We start from the raw sequence: 18,310 nt of genomic DNA, 5'->3' as shown, positions 1-18,310 counted from the left end.
ATCTCGTGTCTTTCTGCATTCCTTCGCGGCTAATCTTGTACATAATATGAGCGGCCAATCATGTTTCTCTTTCTCCTTTTGGGAGATTTTATATGGTGTAAGCCCTTCTAGTCCCGTATTTTTCCAAAAAGTACTGTACGGTCCACATCATAGGATGATCCAAACCGTCCATGTGATGTAATCATGTAACACAACGGAAATAGGTTGTTCCCCGGGAATCATTTTTTAGAAGGTAATCCTAGCCCTCCGATCTATAGAGGATTCATTAAGATGCAGTTCCTCTATAGATCGGAGGGTTTGGATCATCCTATAAAAAATGATTTTTGGGGCACAACCTATTTACGTTGTGGACCATCACATGGACGGCTTGGATCATCCTACAGTGTGGTCCGTACATGGTCCGTACAGTACTTTTTGAAAAATACGGGAGTATAAGTGTTTACACAATATAATTTAGCATTTAATTGTTGAGAATGAGAATGTGAAGAAAAAAAAAAAGTAATCCCATGTCTCAATATATCATTTGGGGTGCGTTTGGATGCATGAAATATAGAAGAATATGAAATTGGGGTGTGCTTGTATGCAACTATGCATCTATCTATTATAATACAGCAGGATGGGGGTTTCATTGTTCATGCAAGAGGGTTCCATTCGGATTTGGAAAAATCAGTTTCTCCATTTTAAGATATTGTATTTTTTCCTAAATTTGGGCCTCCTTTGTTTGAGGATCTAAACTGTTCATTTTTTGGGCCCCAACTAAAGTAGGCCTTGCCAATAGGATGATCCGGACCCTCTGATTTACAGACGGGTGGCACCATAGATAAACCTCTATTATATTCGGAAAGGTCTATTTACGTTGGGGCCTCAATGATTTTTCTAATAAATATGTGTTATATGGATCTAATGTTTCGTTCGGTATAAATGTCTATATGGTGTTGTTTGTCTACAGATTAGAGGGTAAGGATCATCCTATGGAGATGATTTTATAGACAAGGGTTATTTACGTTAGGGCCGAACCAATGAACGGTTTGGATCTTCGAACAAGGCGGTCTATAGTGTATTTGGTTGGATGTATGATTACCCGTTCGGATCCACGGATTTGACCACTTGAATGCAATAGAGGAGAGGTCCAATAAGTATGTTTTAGGAAGAGCTTTAAAAGTTTTTTAAATGTAATGACACCTGCAATTTTTCCAATTTTTGACCATTTTTGTGTAACATCTTCATAAACAATTCCCAAGAGCATTTGCCCTTGCCAAATTATTTGCAAATGTAATTATGTTGCATACATTCCGAAATATGAAAACTCACCGATGATAATTGAGTAAACTTTATGGACCCTTTTTTAACTTTTATTTTCTCACTATTTGGTGTATCCAAATGGACCCTTGGTTTTCTCTAAGGAAGCCAACCCAAAGGGAGTTCTGAGGAAAGAGCAGGACAACCAAACCTCCTCTCATGCCGTCTATTTCTACCATTTCCTTAGGAAAAGAAGTTGCTTCCTCCCCAGAAGAACCCGCCCAAAAGACCCATCTTCACTAACATATGGGTTTCCTACCCGATTTATCACTGTCTATGGCTTTTGACATCGATTTTCTAACCCTTTTTGTAGCATGCTTATATGGGTTTGCTTGTATTTGAAATGCTTCTTTTTTTCTTTTTCTTTAAACATTTAGTCACTCTTTTCTTCTAGGTTAGGGTAGGGTTCTGGAAAGGCCGACCCGATTTGCAACCCTAATCAGTACTATTGGTGCTTTAAATCGGTTTTTGGAATGATTTATGTTATGTGCCTAGATGGGAGCCGCTTGGGGTGGAATAAATTACTTTGGTATTTTAGAGAATAAGTTAAGATCTTACTATATCTGATATATTTAGTAGTTAGGATATTTTAGGATGCTATATATTTAGTTGTTTTTTAGGATGGTAATTTAGATTAAGATAATCTTTATTTAGTTGTTTCTCTTATTATCATAAGATCTTTCAAGATCTTTCTATGCTTATCTGTAAGTGCTTTATATAAGCACATATTACATTTAATGGAAATCAATGAAGAAACCATCTTAGAAATAGTATCTTTTTGCACAAAGGAGGACTAATCCTTCCCTCAAAATGGATCAAGAGGCTAATCTTCCCTCTAAGAAAATCAATCACGTTACGAACCATTCGGGTTTGTAACATTTTGCTTGGGGTGAAATAAATTACTTTGGTATTTTAGAGAATAAGATTAGATCTTACCACATCTGATACATTTAGTAGTTAGGATATTTTAGGCTGCTATATATTTAGTAGGTAGGATATATTATGATGCTAATTTAGATTAAGATAATCTTTATTTAGTTATTTCCCTTATTATCATAAGATCTTTCAAGATCTTTCTATGCTTATCTGTAAGTGCCTTATATAAGCACATATTACATTTAATGGAAACCAATGAAGAGACCATCTTAGAAATTGTGTCTTTTTGCACAAAAGATGACTGATCCTTCCCTCGAAGTGGATCAAGAGGCTGATCTTCCCTCTGAGAAGATCAAATCCGTTATGAACCGAAATCGGTTCGTAACAATTTCTTGTTGGTTTATGCATGAATTACTTCAGATTTTTAAGGAGCCGCTTGCTCTCATGTGTCTAAACAGATCACAAATGATCCCAATCATTTGCTTGTTAGCATGGCTAACTTGCTATGGAAAATGACTTGCAGCCATATCTGCAATTAGCCCCGGTTCTGATTATAAACACCAGTCGATATTGTTCTGATTATAAGCCCCAAGAAAACTTAGATCGAGAGGTGTTCATGGAGGGTTTATGGAGAAAAGTGAAAAAACCCGACCCGACCTACCCCAAGCAACTAACTCGAGTAGGGCTGGGTTTATGATTCTCGGATTTTCCTAAAAGAACCCAACCCGCCCGGCCCAAGTTGCAACCTAGTTTTCACCCATGCAATAGTTAGGGCAATCACTTTAAAGAAGAGGAAGGATTTATTTGCATAGCCTTGAAAAACTCTAGTATTCCGCTCCTTCCGTAGTATACAAACAGTAGCTAAAAGGGATACTTTCGATAGTATTTTCCCTTTTCCCCTCCATGAGACAGTTGACCACCCTTTAAACAATTCTATAAGTTTCTTTGGGAATACCCATGACATCCCAAAAAAGAATTATATTTCTTGTATGTCACAATTTCTGAATAGTTGCTGTTTAGCTTCGCATTTTTTTTGTTTCTTTTTGATGATAAGAGGAAAAGAGCATGAACTATGCTATGTCCTTAGCACATGTGATATGATTGCACATATGTAACTGCATTACTCCAGAGCTATGCTACTGTTTGGCTCCTCTAATTTTGGGCAGATCCTCCTTGTATACAGAGAAATTCCATATGATTAATGTGCAGACAAGTGAACGGTAAAGTGCTGGTAAAGCTTTTGGGAGTCATTCACGACAGAGTTCTCAAGAGGATAGTGGTCGAATCCACCAAGATCAACATTTCAAAAAATAAAATATTTTTTAACTTATGCAATTGTTTTAGGGAAATGATATCAGCACTTCAATGTTATGATATCCACGCAGTATTTAATGGGCTTGTGAGAGCTTTTTGGGAACTGTTAATAACCTGTTTACAGCCTTTTTAAACACTAAAAGACAAGCTAGTAGAAGGTGCTATCAAAACATTGCAGTGTTGATATCATTTCCCTCGTTTTATTCATTGTAAAAATAGAATTTGAGCTTTTACCCACTGCCCAGGCCCACAAGTCCATTTCACAGTATGGCATCTCCAAGGTGGGCATACCCTAGATGAAGGGTCCAGATTAGAACATGAGATTACTTGGCATTGGGGCAAGATGAAGTTTCATGCTTTCACATATCACAAAATACATTTTAGAGTTCAGGCAGACCTAGAAAAATAATACAATGTTTCATATCTCCCACAACAACACAGCCTTCTGCAGAGGGGAAAAAAACAATTATGCACCAGGAAATGAACAGAAAGAGTAGCATGCTAAAGGAGCCCATATGGAGGGGAAAGGAAAAAAACACAAAGGCATTGACAGGAGTTCATACTTTTTTCTTAAAGGGTCAGAAGACACATCAAATCCCCCAAAGCCCAACTTGGGAGATCATCACAGAAAGGCCTCTGAAAAATTGACACAAAACATAATGGTCTATATGTTAGCACTCTAGCAGTTTAAGAAATAAAAAATGACAATTTTAATAGCAACTTTCATCCCAGTTTGTCTAGTAGGAAAAGCAACAGTATTCTGGTGACACAAAGATTTCACTGGCGCGACGAATTCTTCAACAGATTACTGTGTCGGCCGATTAGATCGAGTTTGACAAAATCTAGTTGATAAGGTATTCTTCTAGCAACTGGTTATAAATACTTCCCAATTTTCTACACCGCATATGTCATATGTCAGTACCCCAGGTAGCATATATCAGTCCTTTTCATTCTTCTACACAGGGTGCTAGGTGAAAGGGTCTCACACAAGGACTTCAAGAACCCTCTTCACCCTTCTTTTTTTTATGAAAGGTAATCCTCTTCAACTGGTTCACTAATATTCTCAGAATAAGTTCTCGTTTTGATTGGTTTGCAATAAGTCAGTAATATTATTCACTTCAAATGACTTCAAATCGATCTCAGACGAAATGCCCTTCATCAAATCACTACCCACGTTTTCTGGCAAACTGTTGGATTTCACCTCAGTTAGTGATATCTGATCATTACCATTGAACAGTGCACAATAATTTCCAGTTTCTATAGGTACGTCGAACAGCGACTGCAGAACTGGCAATTGACCATCGTGGACTTTGCTCTTTTTTGTCAGAACAGTTCCATAAGCTTGTAAGGGTGTGTCCAGAATTTCTTCCTCTAATGCCACCATGTTACTATCTGAAGATGTATTCTGGTGTTTTCTTTTCTTCTCCTCATACCGATCAATTTCTGCATCGTTTATTTGAACGCTCAGATCTTTACGCTCCAAAATTTCCTGATTGTTTGTCTTCTCATACTGATCAATTTCTGAGCACTTTAACATAATGCTTGGATCTTTCTCCTCCAAGGTATCATTGCACTGATCAATTTCTGCATCCTTTTGAAGGCTCAGATCTTTCTCCTCCATGGCCTCCTCCTGACTACAATTCCCCCGCTTCCTCCGATTCTGCTCTGCAATTTCACATATATCATATGAGTTCTCCTTGAATGCCTCAAAATCATTACCTGAACAAACAACATCTGCTTTAAGATTATTTATTACCTGAAGAAACACGCTGTCCCACATTTTGGTTCTCCTTATTGTTTTTCTTCCGCCTCCCACTTGCTGGACTAGGCTCTGCAGTTATACATAGACCATCTATGAGTTCTCTTCAACAAATGTAATATAGTAATGTTTGCCTCATCCTTTACCCATTCATTGCAATTAGGGAAACTTAAAACTTGAATTTACAATTACCTTTATAAGGAAGTTAATGCAGGATCTGAAAAGGTACCCATATAACGGCATAAATGTGCATATTGCTAAAAAAAAACTGATATTAGAAAATAAACTAAAAATCTAAAACCTTCGTATTGTAAACCACTTTTCTTATTTTTCAGTCTTCCAACTCCTACATTACACAACAGACGTTAAATTTCCCAAACCAAATATCCATATGATAATCGGAAAAGGTATTTCCCATCTCAGGGTTCAGATTGTTAGTAAACCATTTCAAACAAAATGCATCAATATGACACCTTGAACGCCTTCCAACATTCAAATCAAATATCTGCCCACAGGGCTCATGCAAACCTATGGTCCGCGAACCATTTTTGGGAACTTATGGACGTAAATATGTTCTAATTTCAGTAAAAACAGACCATACATTCTCATAACAGAATAAACAGAAAGTAGTAATAAAAAAAATCAGAAATATTCAAAACTTTTAAATTCTTCCACCAATAGAAATCAAATCAATCAAGAGAGTTCCATACAATAGACTATAAATAAGGGAAATCAGCTCACTAATCAATAACAATATCAGGTTAGTCAAACAAATCAATTCTAGAAGGGATAATCAGATACACACCCAAACTATGGCACAAAGAAATCTAGAAGGGATAAGGGTAAGGGATATGTGTAAGGTATAGGATTGAGAGAAATGAGGGTAAGCTAGTTAAGGTAATCAAGGGTGTAAAACAAATGGGTTATGGCTAAAAAGGGAAATATTGGTAAGCTGAAATGAAAATAAGAATATATCGTACTTTTGTGATTGAGTGGTGTGCAGGGCCTTGGACTTAGTCGCCTGGATGTAGGTAACCTCCAAGAAAAGAAAGAGAAATAGCTAGACGAGAAATGAAAAGGGATTGATGTTAGCCAAGAAAATGAGAGACAAGGGAAAGACTGACCAAGAAAAAGAAAAGATCAAGAGGGGTCCCGAAGTAGAAAGGGAACGATTTATAAAGCCAACTGAAGGGAACCAGTTTATATGTCCAACCAAGGTAAAACAATTTATGAACCCAACTGAGAGGGACCGATCCATGAACCCAACTGAGTGGAGTTTAAAGGAAAGGAGAGAAAGGGAAGTAGGGATGTAACAGGATAACGAAGAGAGAGAGAGAGAGAGAGAGAGAGAGAGAGAGAGAGAGAGAGAGAGAGAAGCAAGAGGAGTGAGGCGCATGAATCTAAGAAGGAAAGACGGTGGTGAAATGTGAGAGGAGGATGAAGAGAGGGAAGTGGAGGAGAGGAGAGGAAGGAGTGGAGAAATGGGAGTGAATTTCATCACATATTTCCAAAACTTGCCCTTCTTTTAGGCGGGTGTTCAATCAAGAGATCAAGCTATGTAAGTATTGCGACCCTATATTTGACCAATAAATTAAAAGAAAGGCATTAAAAAGGCTTTGAGTGGGTTTGTAAGGGTTTCGCCAATAATAAAAAAGAAATAAGTAGGCAAAGGCTAGAATGCTATAAAAGATGGACTTAAAAGGATAAATAGAGACTATGAAACAATGGTAAGGTGGGTCATATGCAAATGTCGAGACCCCCGCATCAAGGCTAAATAAAATGCTAATAAATCAAATAAAATACTATTGAAAAGAAAATTAACATATGCCCAATAGTTTAAAAAAAAACTAAATCTAACGGCTACGATGATGGATGGATCACATCAATTCGGCAATCCCCCCCATATGGGACCGGACTCCGTCGATTAGAAATCTGCTACACACTGAATCATATCTTTGCTAAGTGATTGTAGCTGACATCACATCTAACCACAAACACTCAATCAAAAAATGTTTTTGCCAAGGAATGAGGTATCTCTAGCGAAATCCATAGCAAGGTTATAAATGCCAGTTTCGGTGTCGGTTCCGGCCACAGCCGAAACCAAAACTTTTTAGTTTCGCCCGAAATTTTGCCCTAAATCATGTAAGATTTCGGAAAACAATTTTGATATTTTACAAGATTTCAATGAAAACTTTGGTAATTTCGGTGGAAATCTTGGATTTCGGTGGAAATTTCAAAAATCCATGTACTTTCGGTGTCGGCCCGGCCAAAATCCAAAATTTCAAACCATTATCCATGGCACATCTCCATAATCCAAACTTCAACATCGTAAGCTCCAAATGGTATTGAAGCAATGATGAAAATCTTTGGCAAATTTCCAAGGTGGTGATGGTAAATGGCTACAATCACAAATTGGTCGCATCAAAGAAATGTCATCACTAGGCCCCCACGCTGTAGAAGTGATTTCTCTGAAGCTGATTGGTATCCACATCATACCTCTCGTTTCTCAATCTCAATCGATTTAACACCTCTTGTTGTACCTCTTTGTTATGTTGAATGAAATCCTCAACTTCGGCACATCTCCCAAGGTAGGACAAAGGCCACGAGTAGCATCAATAGAGCGGATAATGGAACTGAGGAAACAAAACTCTGGCTGGGGTTAAGTCCCATTATGAGGTCTTCCGCGGCTTAGCATCTTGTTAAAGTATAAAAGATTAAATAACACCCGAAACGGCTTAAGGGAGTAATTGGTTGTACCACATGGTATCAAAGCAAATGTCTTGTGTTCAAAACTCCTTAGATATTAAAAATCCACATGTAATGACCAACCCAAAAAAGAGGTCACATGTGCCACGTGTAGGCCAACCCTAAAAAGAGGCGCCACACATGAGAGAGAGTCTTAAAGTATAAAAGATTAAACAACACCTTCTCCAACAGCTTAAGCTTTGGAGTAGTAGGTCGTTTCACACATCTCAACAAATTTCCTAGCCTTCGATTGACCAGTTCTATCTATCTATCTAATCGAGGCTGAGTCACAAATATTGTCTTCGGCTTCGACACTATGTCTCACAAGCTTAGGGTAGGATAAAGGGGTACAATCTAGAAGGTGAAGAATGAGATGACCGCAGGTAGTATCAAGGGAGCGGGCAATGGAACATTGGAATCAAAACTCTTACTGGTGTAAAGTCCCATTAATGAGGTCTTTCACAGCTTAGAATCTCAACAAATTTCCTAGGCTACGATTGACCACTTCTGTCTATCTATTTGATAGGGGGTTGTTACAAATATCATTCTTGGAAATTTCTCGTCAAGGGAAAATTTCGGGACATATTATATTTAATTTTTTTTCAAGTTTAAATTGGGAAGAATAATAAAGACAAAATTATTTAAAAATATAATTTAAGAAAAAATAAAATATTGCTATATTTTTTAAAATCGCAAGATTATTTCGAGATTTTGTCGTTTTATCAAAATGTCGCGATAAAATTGCGATATTTAGAAAATGTCGAAGATATGTGGGACATAGATCGGGGGTGGTAAGTGATATCAAATTGAAATATAACCCTATTTTTCTCTATTAAATTCTCCAGAAATGAGACACATCAGATAACCTAGTTATACAGATCAACATGAGACGATACAGATCGGTGAAGCTATCAACAATAACAACGATGGATTCTAAGACTTAAGACAACTCAAGAGACACGAAACCTAACTAAATACTCCTTAGTAGACAAGAATGACTACACTAGACTCTAAGGGGAATTTGATCGAATGGCTAAATGGTATATTGTTATGGAACTGACAAGGAATCTGATCTCTGGGCACACTTTGATGCAAACCTATGGTTCGTGGAACATTTATGGGAACTTATGGAGTGTAAATGTTCTAATTTCAATAAAAAGAACAACTTACCATCTCATAAATAGCAAGTATTAATCTAAAGAAAATTTTCACAAAGATTCAGAGCTTTTGAATTAGTCCGCCAATAGAAATCAAATCATCCAAGAGAGTTCCATACAATAGATTATAAATCAGGGAAATCAGCTCTCTAATCAATAATAATCAGATATCTAAATCAAATATGTTAAACAAATGAAATCTATAAAAATAAACTATCTATCTATGGCCTAAAGATATTTAGAAGGGATAACGGAAAGGGATATGTGTGGGATGTAGGGTTAACGGGGATAAGTGTAGGCTGGTTAAGGCAAGAAAGGGTGTACACTAATGGGGGATGCACAAAAAGGCACAAGAATGGAAATATTGGCAGGATGTAATGAAAATATGAACATCAGGGGCAATATGTACCAGGTTGGTGTGTAGGACCTTAGCCTTAGCTGTCCAAATGTAAGTAACCTCCAAGAGAAGAAAGAGAGCTAGAGTAGAGATGAAAAAGCATTGATCGTATCCAAGAAAATGAGAGAAAAAGGAAAGAAGGATCGACCAAGATGAGATTGGGATCAAGAACAATAGGGGTGATGATCGGAGTAGAAGATGGGAACGGTTTATAAACTCAACAAGGGGGGCTTGTAACTTTATGCGCCCAACGAGGGGGAATGGTTCATGAACCCAAGCGATGGGGAATGAAAAGAAAAGGGGATAAAGGGATGTATGGATAAAAGAGGGGAAAGAAACAAAGAACAAGACAAAGAAGCAAGTTGGGAGTGAAAGGGGTGAATGTAAGAAGTAGAGCGGTGAGATTGATGGTTGAAGGTGAGGGTATGAGGGAGAAAGGGAGAATGTATAGTAGAGGGAAGGAGAAAAGAAAGTAGGGAAGAGTTGGGATGGAGTTGTTTAAGTAGTAGGACCCTAAATTTGACAAACATTTTACAAGAAAAGGCATAAAAATGCTTTAAGTGGATTTTTACGGGGTTTCGCTACTAGAAAATGAGAAACAAGTAGGACATGGTGAAATAGCAATCAAAGATGGGCTTAAAAGGATAAGTGGGCCATGGAACAAGGGTATGATTTGGACATCCCTCACATCTAAGATAAATAAAATAAATCAAATAAAATGCTACCTAAAAGAAAATCAACATATGTCCATATTCAATTAAAATAAATAAATCTAACACCTAAGATGGTGGATGAATCACATCAAGGGTTTATGATGAGTGCCCAATCTCAGCTTGGGTGTAGTTTGGCACCTTAGTGCGCATTATAATTTTAAATTTTTAATCCCACATTAAAAAAAAAAAAAAGTTCTATATTGAGATTCTGAGGACCCACGTAGGTTTTTTAAGTGATTCAATATAATCCCCAATACATCCTCATTTAGAAGTCTTTTCAAATCCCCAATGCATCCTCATTTAGAAGTCTTTTCAATATAAACCCAGAATCTTTCAACACCTTGTTTGTTAGATTGAGTTTGTATGCAAAAGAGGAACTAGCAAAACCCAACTAAAAAAAAAGAACCCATTAAAGATAGAGAAATTCAAATTCGAATTAGAGACCTGGAGGAGGATCAGTGGGCCCCACGGAAGTGGCGGCGATGATGGGCTCAGCCTGCCGGAGTAGCCATTCGACAGTCTGTCCTTCGGATTTGTGGCCGAGCTCGCGGGTCAGTTGGAAGATGCGGGCCGCGGTGAGGATCGGAAGACGGACCCGCCTATTTCGGCCATTCACCTTGCTCTGTTGATTACGCTTCTGTTGGTTGCGCCTAGGGCTAGAAAAAGAAGGAACAGAGATAATTGAAAGGGAAGAAGAAGATGGAGGAGGAGAAGAAGATAGCTTGACCTTGCGAGGGAGAGAAGGTCTGGTTCTTGGAGAGGGTTTTGATGGAGAGATTGGTTGGGTTTGTGTTGGGGTTTTGGTGGGGGTTTGGGTTTGAGTTAGGGTTTCGATTTGGATTGGGTCTAGGGTTTCTGTTGGGGTAGAATCTAGGGTTTCTGTTAGGGTTGGGTCTAGGGTTTCTGTTAGGGTTGGGTCTAGGGTTTCTGATAGAGTTGGGTCTAGGGTTTCTGTTAGGGTTGGGTCTAGGGTTTCAGATTCTGAGGGGGAAGAGGGAGGGAGAACAGAGGGAGAGTAACGGCGGGGGATGAGCTTTGCTCGCATGGTTGAAAAAGTGGGTTTTCGGAGAGAGAGATTGTGTTTTCAGAGGTGGATGTTTATAGGGTTTCTTTGCAAGGAAGACTAAGGAGTAGTGAGATTTGTTCAGATTTTTCAATTGTGCAAGGATTCAATATTTTGGAGTTTTTTTCCTGTTTTTCCCATTGGGGGTTAAGGATTCAATATTTTTGGAGATTTTCTTTCAGATTTTCCCATGGAATTACCGTGTATCTTTACCGTGGTTAAATAGTTACCACAGGCAAAACAATGTAAAATGACAAAAATATCCTCATATCATGTCTTCACCAATTCTAACATCCTTATACAAACCGGATTCTCGCAGCTTTGCAAATGTGGATGGGGTCTGGTCGAGGCCAACCCGAACCCGACCTGAGGAACCATTTACTCAACCTGACCCGACCGAGCACGGCCCAACTTGAGTTTTTAAGCTTGCAATAAAAATTGATAACAAAATTGTCGGGTTTCACTCGGGTCGGGTTGCCAAGCCCTCAAACCGAACCTACCTGAACTCAACCCAACATGACCCAACTTTTTTTCAGGTTGAACCCGACAGGTTCGGGTTGAATTCACCCCGAGTTGCAACCCCTATTTAGCGGAGAGTATTGTTTTTGAATAGTAACATATTTCATTAAAATGGATAGAGGGAAGATTGAGATGGTCCCAATACAAAGAAAGAAAACAAGGAGAAGAACAGAAAAGGATACAAGATTAAATACAACTTAAGGAAGGAGAAAGTCGAATATCTCCAGACCCACTCTCGCAACTCCTTCCCTAGCTAATCTTTCTGCCTCCTTGTTGGCGGCTTCAATGGAGACTCACTCGGGCAAAACAAGAATTTCATAGCCAAATGAGAAATCAACCTAAAACCCCCGTAATATTTTACATTAATTTGTTAGAAGTTTCTATTTTTAAAAACTTGCTAATCTCGATAATGGCCTTGCATTAAGCAACATTTTCATTAAAGTTACTAACCACACTAGTTTGGAAACTTCTTCGGTTGCAAATTAGCATGAAGAATACTTGCTAATCTCGTGCCTGAAGGAGCCAAATGGATTTCCTATGTTAGGAAAGTTCTATGGGAGCTTTCTTGGCCTCTAAATAAAGGCCCTTGGTCCATCTTCCTCTATCTACTAAGTTTCATCTCTTTCTTAAGAAAAACACATCAAAGAGAGGCTTCCCATAAGCCTAGTGATGGGGATGAGGAAGTGAAGATTAGGGGGCGTTCCTAAGTCGCTCTTGTGCTCAGAAAAGTCTTTGGTATCTTCGGGTTGCACACCAAGGAGAGACGATAATGATCAAGGTATTTCTAACCCATCTCATTCAATTCGGAATATTCTTTGTTTTTCATTGCCCAAGATCCAAAGGGATCATTAAGTTGATATTTAGAATAAAATTTGGTATCAGAACCATAGGTTGTACGCTTTGAAATTCGAAGAAACTTTGAGTTTTGATGAAAATCCAATTTTGCACCTCGCCGAAAAAATAAATCTGGCCGGCGGCTGGCGAACTTTTCTTGTGAGTGACCAGTACTGTTTTATTCCTCTCCAACCTACGGACCATCCTCTAAAGTTTCAAGTCAATCCGACAGACGGAGAGGGAGAACGATGGTTCTGAAGTTGGATGGCAATTCCTTAATTTACTTTGTAACTTACTAGTTTTGCAAACCTAGTATCGGGGAAGACGACATTCTAATGGTAGTTTTAAAACTTTTTAGTACTGGTATTAAATAGTAGTTTTTATGGAAACTATCATTGAATGGTAGTTTATAAAGAAAACAACTTTACTTTTGAAACTATTTTTAATTACAAGCTGTGACTATGGCGCGAGTCATGGTGACGGCCAGTCATGGGGTTGATCGAGTTTGACCAAACCGGTTCGACCCACTCTAGAGGCCGGTCCGAGCCCTTTTCAGCCGTTTTTGACAAATTAAAAACGATTCTGGGACCCTCTAGATCCCCTCTACCTTGGGTAAAAATTTCAGGATCATCGCTTTCCGTTTTCTATAAAATTTGAACTTCATGGCATATTTAGATTTTCCCACAACAAGTTTTTTGCACCCATTTTTTGGAAAAAATTTACAAGATAAGACTGTTTCCTAAGGTTTTATGGCGTTCCGGATCCATTGGCATAGGTTTCGAAACCAAATGAGAATCGGATCTATCTCATGTGTAAAGTGCTTGTAGGCCTCCCTTTGTGAGTGGTTTTTGGACCCTTTAAAGTCCTAGTTTTTTTCTTCTCACAACACAACTAATAGTTGTTTTGTTTTGCTTAGATGCATTAATTGCACAAAATAGTTTTTTGTGGTATGCATATTTAGTTTACTTTTTATCCACCCAAACACATATTCTGGATTATTTATAAGCCCCTACTCGATCTTTTAACCCCTTTGATTCCTCATTCTTGAAGTTAGGAGGCGTACTATTAATTAGGTACATATTAATTTTATCATTGGACATGAATTTAATATGAATATGTGCTTTAGGCTCCCTTTTAAATATCCAACTATATTTTAGGAAAAAATACAGTTACACCCCCTCAACTTTCTAACATTTTCAACTCTAGCCCTAACTTTTAAAAGTCACCAACCACACCCCCTGAGGTTTCAATTTGTATAAGGTAGACCCCCTCTTTTGAAGCTCTTTCAATGCTAATGAAGACCCCATACCCCTCTCCAAACCTCATACCTGAATCCAAACACTACCAAAAACATAGTGGGTGCATATTGTTTGGATGATCCAAAGTGTTCATTTGATGAGTTCAACACGGCCCAACCTGAGTTTTTAAGCTTGCAATAAAAATTGATAACAAAAATGTTGGGTTTCACTCGGGTCGGGTTGCCCAAGAGCTCAACCCAAACCCGACCCGACCCGAACTCAACCCAACCAGACCCAACTTTTTCTTCATGTTGATCCCGACATGTTCGGGTTGAACTCGCCCTGAGTTGAACGCCTATTTAGCGGAGAGTTTTGTTTTTTAATAGTAACATACTTCATTAAAATGGATCAAGGGGAGACTAAGATAGTCCCAATACAAAGAAAGAAAACAAAGACAAGACCAGAAAAGGATAAAAGATTAGATACGACTTAAGGAAGGAGGAAGACAAACATCTCCAGACCCAGTCTCCCAACTCCATTCCTGCCTCCTTGTTGGCGGCTTCAGCGGAGACTTACTCGGGCAAAACAAGAATTTCACTACTAAATGAAAAATCAACCTAAAACCTCTGTAATATTTTACATTAATTTGTTAGAGGTTTCTATGTTTAAAAACTTGATAATCTCAATAATGGCCTTGCATTAATCAACATTTTTCATTAAAGTTACTAATCACACTAGTTTGGAAACTTCTTGGGTTGCAAATTAGCATGAAGAATACTTGCTAATCTTGTGCCTAAATGAGCCAAACAAATTTGCTATGTTAGGAAAGTTCTATGGGAGCTTTCTTTGCCTATAAATAAAGGCCCTTGGTCCCTCTTCCTCTCTCTCTCTACTAAGTTTCATCTCTTTCTTAAGAAAAACACATCAAAGAGAAGCTTCCCATAAGCCTAGTGATGGGGATGAGAAAGAGAAGATTAAGGGGCGTTTATGAGTTGCTCTTGTACTCGGAAAAGTCTTTCGTATCGTCGGATTGCACACCAAGAAGAGACGGCAATGGCTCAAGGTATTCCTAACCCATCTCATTCAATTCAGAATATTCTTTGTTTTTCATTGCCCAAGATCCAAAGGGATCATTAAGTTAATGTTTGGAATAACATTTGGTATAAAAGCCATAGGTTGTACGCTTTGATATTCGAAGAAAATTTGAGTTTTGATGAAAATACCAATTTTGCGCCTCGCCGGAAAAGTAAATCCGGCCGGCGGCTGACAAACTTTTCCGACGAGTGGCCAGTACCGTTTTGTTCCTCTCCGACCGACAGACCATTCTCTAAAGTTTTAAGTCAATCCAACAGACGGAGAGGGAGAACGACGGTTCTGAAGTTGGATGGCAATTCCATAATTTACTCTGTAACTTACTGGTTTTGCAAACTTAGTATCGGGGAAGAAGACATTCTAATTGTAGTTTTAAAACTTTTTAGTGCTGGTATTAAATAGTAGTTTTTATGGAAACTTTCATTGAATGGTATTTTGTAAAGAAAGCAACTTTAGTTTTGAAATTATTTTTAATTACAAGCAGTGACTGTGACACGCGTCATAGTGACGGGCCAGTCATGGGGTTGACCGAGTTTGACCAAACCGGTTCGACCCACTTTGGAGGCCGGTTCGAGCCCTTTTCGACCGGTTTTTGGCAAATTGAAATGATTCTAGGACCCTCTAGATCCCATCTACCTTGGGTAAAACTTTCAGGGTCATCGCTTTCTGTTTTCTATGAAATTCGAACTTTATGGTATATTTGGATTTTCCTACAACAAACTTTTTGGACCCATTCTTGGTAAAAAAATTTACAAGATAAGACGGTTTCCTAAGGTTTTCAAGTGTTCCAAATCCATTGGCATAGGTTTCGAAGCCATCTGAGAATCGGATCTTATAGCTTGTGTGTAAAGTGCCTGGAGCTTTGTGAGCGGTTTTTTGACCCTTTAAAGTTCCAGTTTTTTGTTTCTCACAACTGATAGTTGATGATCTATCTTGCTTAACTGCATTAATTGCACGGAATAGTTTTTTGTGGTATGCATGTTTAGTTTATGTTTTATCCACCCAAACACATATTGTGGAATATTTGTATGCCCCTACTTGATCTTTTAACCCTTTTGATTACTCATTCTTGAAGTTATGAGGCATACTATTAATTAGGTACATATTAATTTTATCATTGGACACATATCTACTATGAATATATGCTCTAGGCTCCCTTTTAAATATCCAACTATATTTTATGTGCACTTTTGTGTTTGGATTTAGTTGGAGTACTTAAGAAATATATGTACATGCTCTGTGAAGGACCTTTGGATTCATGCGACAAAGTTTCAAAAGGATTCCTATTCACTCTGAAGCAAGAATTAAGAGCCCAATATACGTGAACACACACATAGGGATTCATATTTTATGAGTTGCATTATTGGTTGGCTATGGATAAACACTGTTGTTGCACTTGTATATATTTAGTTTCCTCTGTGCACCCAACTACGGTTTATACATGCTAATTCACTTAAAAGTTTTTTCTGCCCATATGCAAAGGATTCTTTGGATTCACGTAACAAAATTTCCAAAGAATCCCTATTCGTCGTGAGTGACAAATTGATAGGCTTGCAAATGTATGTACACACTGAGAGTTTGCAACCTTGAAATTGTATTGGGACTTTGATCGGCCCAACGGAAGGTCATTGCTCCCATGTAATTTGTGTATGTGATTGCAAAATTTTAGAATTTTAGCCTCTATGCATGTGATTGAGATGTTGCATTTTTCTAAGATAGATACTTTGTTGGATCTTCTCTTCTATGGCTAACTTTAGTGATGAAATCTCCTTATATTATTGTATGAGTGTATGTTACAATCTATTGTGTGAGATCACTAGTTGCCACCCAAGGATGAAAAGGTTTAACCCAACCAAGAATGCTTGCCTGGGTTGTTTGGGTGGTATAAGGAAGTTGGAAAGGTTATAGACATTGTAATGTGATCACTTTTGAGCTTGATCATGATAAATAAAGTTATATGCTTTTTCATTATTTGTATTGTGCACAATGAATGAATGACTTGAAGAAGCAGAATGTCAGTAACGACATAAAGTGGATCATGTTTTAATTGATGTTGATGACTTTGCTAGTTTGTGAACATGGGGAGGTCATTCGATAGATTGATAGTCAAATGATTACATGATCCGTTGTTAGTACGCTTATGGAACGGAATGTAAGGAATATTATTGTGATTAGTAAATGCTGCAAAAGGTTTAAAGCCCATGTAGACCAAGTGGAAGACTGTTAGAGGTTTTTATCTTTAAAAACTTACTAATCTCGATAATGGCCTTGCATTAAGAAACCTTTTTCATTAAAGCTACTAGTCACACTAGTTTGGTAACTTCTTGGGCTGCAAATTAGCATAAAGAATACTTGTTAATCTTGTGCCTAAAGGAGCCAAACGAATTTGCTATTTTAGGAAAATTCTATGGGAGCTTTCTTGGCTTATAAATAAAGGCCGTTGGTCCCTCTTCCACTCTCTACTAAGTTTCATCTCTTTCTTAAGAAAAACACATCAAAGAGAGGCTTCCCATAAGCCTAGTGATGGGGATGAGGAAGAGAATATTAAGGGGAGTTTCTGAGTCGCTCTTGTGCTCGGAAAAGTCTTAAAAGTCTTTGGTATCGTCAGATTGCATACCAAGAAGAGACAACAATGGCTCAAGGTATTTCTAACCCATCTCATTCAATTCGGATTATTCTTTGTTTTTCATTGCCCAAGATCCAAAGGGATCATTAAGTTAATGTTTAGAATAACATAATTTTCCATGTGATCAATGCTTTATTTGGAAACAGTTAGTTACCTTGTAGATGAGTGGTATAAGTAGTCAATAGGGTGATAACTAGTGTTTGGTTGCCAACCTCGCACAGCACTGGGAGTGGGTGTCATTCCCATTATAAATAGAAGAGAAAGAGAACAAGCATCATTCTCCAATCTAAATTCTACCTTCTAGGAGACATTCGGCTTGAAGGGCGTAAGGAGTGGACACGTCACGTCACATGACATGCAATAATTACCTATGAAAGTTGCCTAATAGTCTCCAGGTATTTCGATGCTACATTGGCAACCAAACAAGAGATTTTGCTGATGTGGCACACAAATGCAAAGCAAAATCCCTAAACCATCCTGGCTTTTGTGCAGCCAAGCACAGGCTCTCCCTTGATCAAATTTGTACGGTTGGATGGTAATCTATAAAACTTGTGGCTTGATCACTGTGGATCAAAAACTATATTTGGTGCATTAGTAGTAAAAATAGCAAGGGAGTTTATTATTTGTGGATTTGTTGAGAAAAAGTATAAATAGAGGAAACAAAGGGCTCCAATACAA

At 38.1% G+C, this 18,310-nt stretch overlaps 1 protein-coding gene across 1 annotated transcript; it reads right to left on the bottom strand.

Annotated features, from left to right (window-relative positions):
• Positions 1-4,133: 4,133 nt before the first annotated feature.
• Positions 4,134-11,479, bottom strand: LOC143851349 (uncharacterized). The gene is made up of 3 exons (XM_077360741.1): positions 10,705-11,479; positions 5,246-5,320; positions 4,134-5,154 (listed from the first exon to the last, which is right to left on the bottom strand). Exons 1-3 carry the CDS (start codon positions 11,303-11,305, stop codon positions 4,553-4,555), a joined length of 1,278 nt encoding a protein of 425 aa, XP_077216856.1. The 5' UTR covers positions 11,306-11,479; the 3' UTR covers positions 4,134-4,552.
• Positions 11,480-18,310: the final 6,831 nt, after the last annotated feature.

This window comes from Tasmannia lanceolata, unplaced genomic scaffold (genome assembly GCF_043159265.1).
Source record: "Tasmannia lanceolata isolate RefF3 unplaced genomic scaffold, GAP_Taslan_0.1 ptg000018l, whole genome shotgun sequence".
Classification (NCBI taxonomy): domain Eukaryota; kingdom Viridiplantae; phylum Streptophyta; class Magnoliopsida; order Canellales; family Winteraceae; genus Tasmannia; species Tasmannia lanceolata.
The sequence above is the reverse complement of the archived record's forward strand: the minus strand, read 5'-3'. Positions and strand labels throughout refer to the sequence as shown.

What these genes read in the sequence shown, in the direction of transcription:
- LOC143851349 (XM_077360741.1), bottom strand. Translation starts at nt 11,305, where the DNA reads ATGCGAGCAAAGCTCATCCCCCGCCGTTACTCTCCCTCTGTTCTCCCT. An exon ending in GCCCACTGATCCTCCTCCAG is followed by an intron (nt 5,321 to 10,704) that starts GTCTCTAATTCG and finishes GTATAACTGCAG; the next exon opens with AGCCTAGTCCAGCAAGTGGG. An exon ending in GGGACAGCGTGTTTCTTCAG is followed by an intron (nt 5,155 to 5,245) that starts GTAATAAATAAT and finishes GTGAAATTGCAG; the next exon opens with AGCAGAATCGGAGGAAGCGG.